This window comes from Furipterus horrens, unplaced genomic scaffold (genome assembly GCF_987537825.1).
Source record: "Furipterus horrens unplaced genomic scaffold, mFurHor1.1.pri manual_scaffold_6, whole genome shotgun sequence".
NCBI lineage: Eukaryota > Metazoa > Chordata > Mammalia > Chiroptera > Furipteridae > Furipterus > Furipterus horrens.
Window position 1 is genome coordinate 13,108,094 of NW_028327176.1, and position 7,510 is coordinate 13,115,603.

The following is a 7,510-nucleotide window of genomic DNA, read 5'->3' on the forward strand; positions in this document are numbered from 1 at the left end:
CGGGGTGGCTGCGTGGGTGGGTCCGGACCCCTGGCGGTGCGCAAAGTGTGGGCTACAGGATTATGTTGCCGTACCCGGGACCCTGGCGCAAACCTGAAGGTTGAGCGTCTGCTGAACTAGCTTCTCCTGTAATCCCCTCCGCGGTGCCCGTCCCGTCTCCCACCTGATGCACGCCCCACGGTCTCAGTCCGCACACTGGGTCCTCCCATTGTGAGCCGACAACCCTTCTGGTACACTCTCTTTATTTCCTTACACCGATCAATTGACGAGGCTGGGGACGGCCCAGTGGATTACAAGTGGGCGTGGGGTAGCTGCCGGCCTCTGGCCTGTGTACAGTGAATTCCCAACAAGTTTCCTCTGGGAAGGCGCGAGGTGCCCCGTTCGCTGTACTGCCCCTCCTCCTTCACTGGGGCAGCTCCAGGACAATTTTGCCCACGTGCTGATTACTCTCCATGTACTTATGGGCCTCTTGGATTTCGGCCAAGGGGTAGATTCTGTCCACAACCGGCAGTAGACGATGGGGGCCCTCCGTGGAGAAGTGGGGCACAATTTGTTCCGTAAAAGCCTTCACCAGCATTTGCTTGTACTAGATAAGGAAAAGGAGACCATCAGCCCGGACAGAGGCCTTACCTTGCTACTTCCTATCCTGATTAGCCTTTGTGCTCTCTGAAATGTGTACCCATCTGAACTTCGTTACCAACATGTATGTGCATGCACCTCAAATGTGAAACCTCTGTTGTGTACCAGATAAAGGCTGAAGCCTAGAGTAAAATATTAGTGTCACTGGCAGCCTAAGGAGTTTTTTAAATAAAGGTTTCAAGCAGGAGGCAGCCACAGATAGGTCTTACATAGGCTCAGTTCAAAAGGGATGTTTAAGCTCTGCTATCCCCTAGTTGGTGTGAAACCTTATGTTGGGAAGCATTCCCAAAGCTGACACACTCAGAAGATTTCAGGTTGAAGGTAGAAGCTTACCTAAGAGGCTCTCTTAGCCCACTGATAAGAGTTCTGTCTTTCAAAACAAAGTCCTGGAACTATTAGAAGTATTTCCTAATATGGTCAATCCTTTGTTCATTCTGTTAGAAAGACTCCCAAAGTCTCATAGAGGAAGTGTTAGCTGCCCTTGTTCTAAGAAGTTAAAACCTCTAGCGACCAATTTTAATAAGTTCTGTGAAATTGAGTTAATTGTTTATCCACAGAGAGGCAGGTTTCTACTTAGGTTCCCTAACTGAAGATGTGGCATATCTTCCATTCTTTGGGGTTATGGAAATGAATCCCACTTCTCTGGGTAAGTTTTCTTTTCACTTATCACTCACCTTTTTGTCCCTAGATCTCAGCAGACTGGTGATCAGACTTCCTCGTTTAAAAAGTAACTTTGAAAATAGAGGCCCGTTGACTTCAGCTCCTCCCATCAAACCATAGAGAACCCAGCGACCATCAAGAGCTAGGCAGTTGACATTTTTCTCCCAGTTGGATCCTCCTATGCAGTCTAGAATAAGGTTGATTCCAGCACCTTTCACATGAAACACAATTTGTGATGCTAGTCAGATACAGAAAGCTTGGTACAGAATAAGATTCCATGGCATATTTGTGGATATATAGATATAAATAAATACAGGCGCGAGTGGTAAATCTATAAATCGGAACTGGAAACATTGCATATAGAAACACTGTAAATGTAGTTTAGGTAGCTGAACTCTATCATACATATGTGAAATAGTTCATCTTTATGATCTCTAGCCATAGCAAGTGGGAAATGGGGCAATACCATGTGGTACCATACCCCAATCCCCACATAAGTAGAGAACCCACTGGCACCTAGGCATGAGTGAGAACAGAACAGGGGAGGTCTACCCCAGGTACAGGGCAGGCTAATATTTCACAGCTAAGTTATGAAGTGTCTGCACTGGACTGTTGGAATTGTAGCTTTGCTAGCTTTGGTGGCATCTCTCCTTTTTGACTCATGGAAAAATGGAAAGAGATGTGCCAAAAATATTCAGATTTGGCTTTGGAATACAGAGGCTTATCCACTCAGGAAGCTATGACCCCAACCTTACTGTGACCACCTCCAAACTGGTCTCTGCCCCATGTCTCCTTTTAACTCACTGTGTGCTGGCTGGTTGGGAATAAGAGGTCCTGGATGATTCTGGGCCAGTTCTGTATGGATATCCAGTTTTTAAAACGTGTATAATCATATCACAAGAATACACATGGAAACTGTCTTCGTCCTAAATACTGCCTACCTGTTTCCAGAGGACAAACACCAGAGAACTAGAACTTGACCAGGGTAGCTATTGTGCATTTAGCAGAGGCAAGACAGATGTAGACTCTGGCTACCTTGAGGCTGGATGAGGATTTTATTTAATCATCTTTGAAATTCCTGCTGAGCTATAGAAACTGTTGTATACCTTTGGTGAATTTCATTGCTGCTTCAGAAAAATCCTCTTCTTTGTAATTGAATCCAGCAGCTGCTCCGAGTTTTTCTGCCATTTGAATCTTGTCCTGGGAGCCAGCTGTGACCAGAGGAATGGCTCCAGCTAACTGGGTGAGTTGGATGACAGCTGTGCCCACCCCACTTAATCCTGCATGGATTAGCACAGAGTCTCCGGCCTGAACATTTCCTGTGACAGAAAGAATAGGAACCATTCTCTTTACTTTGCAACTGCTACACATTGTTTACATAGGCATATTCTATCATGATTGCCTGGCTCTGAGAACATATTGATAATTCTTTTTTGTCGTATTTCCTCTGGTCAAAGTGGGAAACAACTTTTTGAAAGTTAGTAGCAGCCACATCCGTAATCTCTGTTTTACCTATGAAATACAATACCAAAACGCACATCTCTGGCCTATACCTGATAAGTAAGAAGAACCACCATTCCCACCATCACCACCAGAACCCAGGCCCTCTTCAGTCTGAAACTGGCCTCCAGCTGATGTCACTAATCCAGGCACTACATACCAGCCACCAGGCTCCTCCTTCTAAAATGGAGTATTCATTATGTCACTTGCTCCTCAAAATGTAACATGGCTTTTAATGGGCTTTTGTATCAATTCAAGGCCACCACAATCTAGACCCAGCCTCATTTTTCACAAGTGATCATTGTCATCCTTCACTTCTGAGTGGAGCAGCCAAAGTCACTTTTCTCTCTCAAAGAAAGGAAAAGGCAGTGTCTTGGACCACCGTGGCTGCCTTCTGTCCATGGCAACTCTACCCACGCTGAAGCCCTTCTCTTCCAGAACACCTTCTCTGACCACCTTTGCCCACACCCTTCTGAACTTTACAGTTCTCTAACTTTTGTAAATGCTTTGTTTTCCCAGTTACTCTGAGCTCCCTAAGGAGTCTTCTTAGGCTCCCGCACGTGATCTCTCAGCTAGTCTCAACGGGTTTGGGGAGGGATAAGAGTTGACTGAATGGCCCCTCTGCTGTGCTAGGGCTCCCAGAGAGAAGCTGGGATGACTGGTGGGCCAATGGTGTGAAGATGTGCACAGGCCTTCATCCAGTGCTTTCCAGGCTTGCTTTCTATCTTATAACCATGACTTGCAGCCTCAACTATCAAGCCATTGCCAACATGGTAGGAGGACGTGACACTCGCAGTGGCACAGTAGGGTGCTAGGTTTAGGTAGGGCTCAGTGGCCAGACAAAGCTGCCCTGGAGGACTACTGGGTTTTGAGTTGGCTAAGTCAGGAAGGACATGAAGCATGTTGTATGAAGTAAGTATGGGGATTGCAGGGGGGGGCGGCGCTCCTCACCCACAAGATGTAACAGCTGGAAGGCGGTGAGCCAGGCTTCTGGGATGGCTGCAGCCTGGGGCAGGGTCAGACCTGCTGGGATGGGCATGAGGAGCCCTTCAGGGACAGTGACATATTGAGCCTGACCCCCACCAGGCAGCAGAGCCATGGCTGGGTCCCCGACCTTCCAGTGCCCCTGGCAGCCAGGCCCCAGCTCCGCCACATGTCCAGATGCCTCGACTCCCAAAATGGTGCTGGCTCCTGGGGGTGGGGCATACTGGCCTTGTCTCTGCAGAGAGAAGAGTGCAATAAGTGCTGAGCATGATCAGAAATCTGTGTATCACCATCCCCAGCCCGCTTCCAAGAGCTGCCCACCCCCTTTTCTCCAATAGAAAATTCAAGATCAAGTCAGGTTTTCATTGTTGTTTTCTTTTTAAGGCAGGAAAAGAGAAAGGAGAGGTCATTTGTTTCATGCAAACAAGAGAAAGTAGGTCACACAATCAGTGGGTGCCACAACTAGTCAGGTCTTCAGCTTTTCCCCTCATGGAAACCCCTTGTTTTACAAATGGAGAAGCTGAGGCCTGGGCAGGGAAATGCCTGGTCCACAGGTGCAGAGTAAATTAGTAGCAGAACTAGGAACAAAAGCATGGACTCCTAAATGATAGTTCTCGTGCATCAGGTACCAGGCTCTGTACTCACTCACTGGGATCCTCAAAAGCCTCTGACCGGGGCTGTGGACCAGAGGGACTGAATGAGCAGTATGCATCAGAACCATTTGAGTTTTTCAAAATATACACACGCCTGTGTCCCGGTCGTGTTGATTTTGAAAGAATGCCTCAGGTGATCCTGGTGTTCATTTCTCAATCACGCCAACCAAGGCAGTTGGTCCAGTTGAGCTCTTCAAAGAGCAGACAGAAGAGAATTCTGAGTACTACTCCCTGCCTGCTCTGGGACCCTTAGAGTGTGCAGACCCTGGAGACACAAAGACCTCAGTTTGAATCATGCTCCCAGGGTTATCAGTGTTGGGGTCCTGGATGCATTGCCTAACCTCTTGGACTCTCCATTTGTTTACCTGTAGAATACAAATGGTGGGCAGGGTTGCCTGCGGAGTGAATGAGACAGTGCTTGGCCTAACACACACCCCTCAACACATGTAATCCCCTCTCCTTATCTGGAAGCCTGAGCAGACTGTGGATCAACTCAGCGTGGATTCTGCTTTGCAAATACTGTAACCCTGTATTTTGTGAAAGCAAAGGCGATTAAATGGTTCTAGGGCTCAGAACCCTCAGCATACACTCTGCCCACAGCTCACTTGAGTGTTGGTGGCAGTGCCAAAGGTCATTCCTTATCTGTCTGAACACTTATTAAAGGCTCTGGAGTCCCGCCCTGATCCCTGAGTACCTGCAGTATGTCGGCCCGGTTCAGGGCGCTGGCCGCCACCTTTAGGAGGACTTCTCCCTCTCCTGGGCTTGGCTTGGCCACTTCCTTCAGGTAAAGGTTTTCTGGTCCTCCTGGCTGGTCAAAATGTACAGCTAACATGTTTCCTGAGGACACAGAGCACAGCAAGGCAGGGAGCCTGAGAGTCTTCAAGGAGTGTAGCGCAGAAACCTGATTTTCTTTAATCTGGCTTTTTATTTTTATTTTTTTTCCTTTGACTCAAACTAGCCTCACCAGTAACCTTAGGAATGAGGTCCTGGGTCTGTGGACCACTGAGACAGAGTTAAACTTAACATCTTGGCATCTGTTGTGTTTTAGCTCCAGACCCAGGAAAGCAGAACAGTCCCACAGAACAACCCTTGTGAAGCTGGACAGAACACCTGCAAGGCTGACGTCAGGACCAGGCAGTGATCACTAGAGGCCAGGACCCAAACTCCTGTAGTCACCATGACTAGTGATTTTTTCCCTATACAGGGCGGGGCAAAAGTAGGTTCAGGGTGCGGCAACACTAGGTTTACAGTTGTTCATGCGGGAAAATAATACAATAATTAAGTAATAGTACAAGAATAAACTGTGTTTCGCTTACTCAGAACTGTAAACCTACTGGTGCCCCACCCTGTATAATCCATCCACTGGAAGCCACTGGAGAGTCAGGTTTAATGATGAACCACTTTGATGGGTGCAGGCAAAGGGACCCCATCAGTCAGGTGACAGGAGTGTAGTGCCCAAGCCCACGCCACAAGGCCCTGCCGGCCAGCCCCTGCCACCGGCCTCCTTTCCTCAGTGTCCTCAGGGTCTGGCCCCTGCCCTCCTTCTTCTGAGGTCCTGGCTGGCCCAGACGGACCTCATGCAGAGGACACTGGTTGGGACAGGGTGAATGAGGTAGGGATGGCCTTACCTGGCAGGTGCTGCGGGGCAGGAAGACACTGCAGAGCACGAAGCAAATTCCACTCCCTCTGAATTGGAATCCCCGCCCGGCCTGTGTCACACCTTGTGTAACCTCCCAGGAAACTTATTTTGTTTATTCTGGCCTTTTATTTATTTATTTGTTTATTTTTCCTTTGACTCGAACTGGCCTCACCTCATCGTGCCCTGACCCACCAGCCTCTCTCTTGCTGAATCATTAAGCCCCCAGGACAATGAGGTTCTGGGCAAGAACCAGGGCTCTTGGGAACAAGGTCCTGGGTCTATTGACCACTGAGACAAAGGTAAACAACATCTTGGGCTCGGTTGTGTTTTAGCTCCAGACCCAGGAAGGCAGAACAGTCCCACAGAACAACCCTTGTGAAGTTGGACAGAACACCTCCAAGGCTGAAATCAGGACCAGATGTAATGATCAGTTATCCCCTACCCTAGCACTGACCAATCAGTGGAGACCAGGACCCACACTCCATTCGTCACCATGACTAATGACTTTTTCCCTGATAACCCATCCCCTGGAAGCCTTGGGGGAGCCAGGTCTTTGAGCATGAGCTACCTGTGCCTCCTGGCATCGCGCCATGTCCCTAATAAATCCTTACTTTCTTGGCTGCAAACTCCTGTTCATGTCCTATTGGGCTTTGATGTGCACAGGCGAACGAACCCCTTCAGGCTGGTAACAGGAGCACAGCGGCCCCAGCCCAGGCTGCAGGGCCCCTGCGCACCAGTGGCCTCATTTTGGCCACCTTTGCAAGGTGCGCCCCATCCCTCATCCTCTCCTCTGAGGTCCCAGCTGATCCGGAGAACCCTACACAAAGGACACAGGTTGGAACAGGGTGAATGAGGTAGGGGTGGCTTTACTGGGTGGATATTGCTGAGCAGGAAAACACTTTACAGCACGAGGCAAACTCCACTCCCTCGGAGGAGCTGGAGTCTCACCCCCCTTCCCCCGCCCCGGCCCGGGTCACTGGCGCCCGAGTTACTTACCTGCTCGGCTGCTCCAGACGGCACTGCGCTGTCCTGCGATCCCTGCGGGCCTTGGAGCAGAACCCGGAGCCCTGGGACTGCCTGACAGCGAACTGTCACACCGTCGGCTTGTAGACCTGTGGGTTTTGGAAGCTGGGCAGCGGGGCAGTGCGCAAGAGGTGGGGCAGACCAGGACCCACCCCTCTCTCTCTTCCGTTCCCTCCCTCCCTCCTTAAAATGCAACGCGGGTGACGGCAAGTGAAATTTCCTTTTCCTTTGAGCCTCTGGAAACCTGTCTTTCTCTCGGTGTGGCAGGAAATGCCGTTCCCAACTCTTACTGCAAGAAGAGAAAGCTTTCCTCTCTCGAGGGAACTAGACCAGAACTCGGTCCACTTTCCAGGCAGGCCGGGGTCTGGCGTCCTGCCCTTCCTGTGGCCAGGCATCTCGAGGAGGACTGGCA

The 7,510-nt window shown here is 49.7% G+C and overlaps 1 protein-coding gene across 1 annotated transcript; it reads right to left on the minus strand.

The window, feature by feature from the left end:
• Positions 1-225: 225 nt before the first annotated feature.
• Positions 226-7,251, minus strand: TP53I3 (tumor protein p53 inducible protein 3). Its single transcript, XM_090280960.1, has 6 exons — positions 7,072-7,251; positions 5,131-5,273; positions 3,751-4,018; positions 2,406-2,618; positions 1,314-1,510; positions 226-586 (listed from the first exon to the last, which is right to left on the minus strand). Exons 2-6 carry the CDS (start codon positions 5,266-5,268, stop codon positions 404-406), a joined length of 999 nt encoding a protein of 332 aa, XP_090137086.1. The 5' UTR covers positions 5,269-5,273; positions 7,072-7,251; the 3' UTR covers positions 226-403.
• Positions 7,252-7,510: the final 259 nt, after the last annotated feature.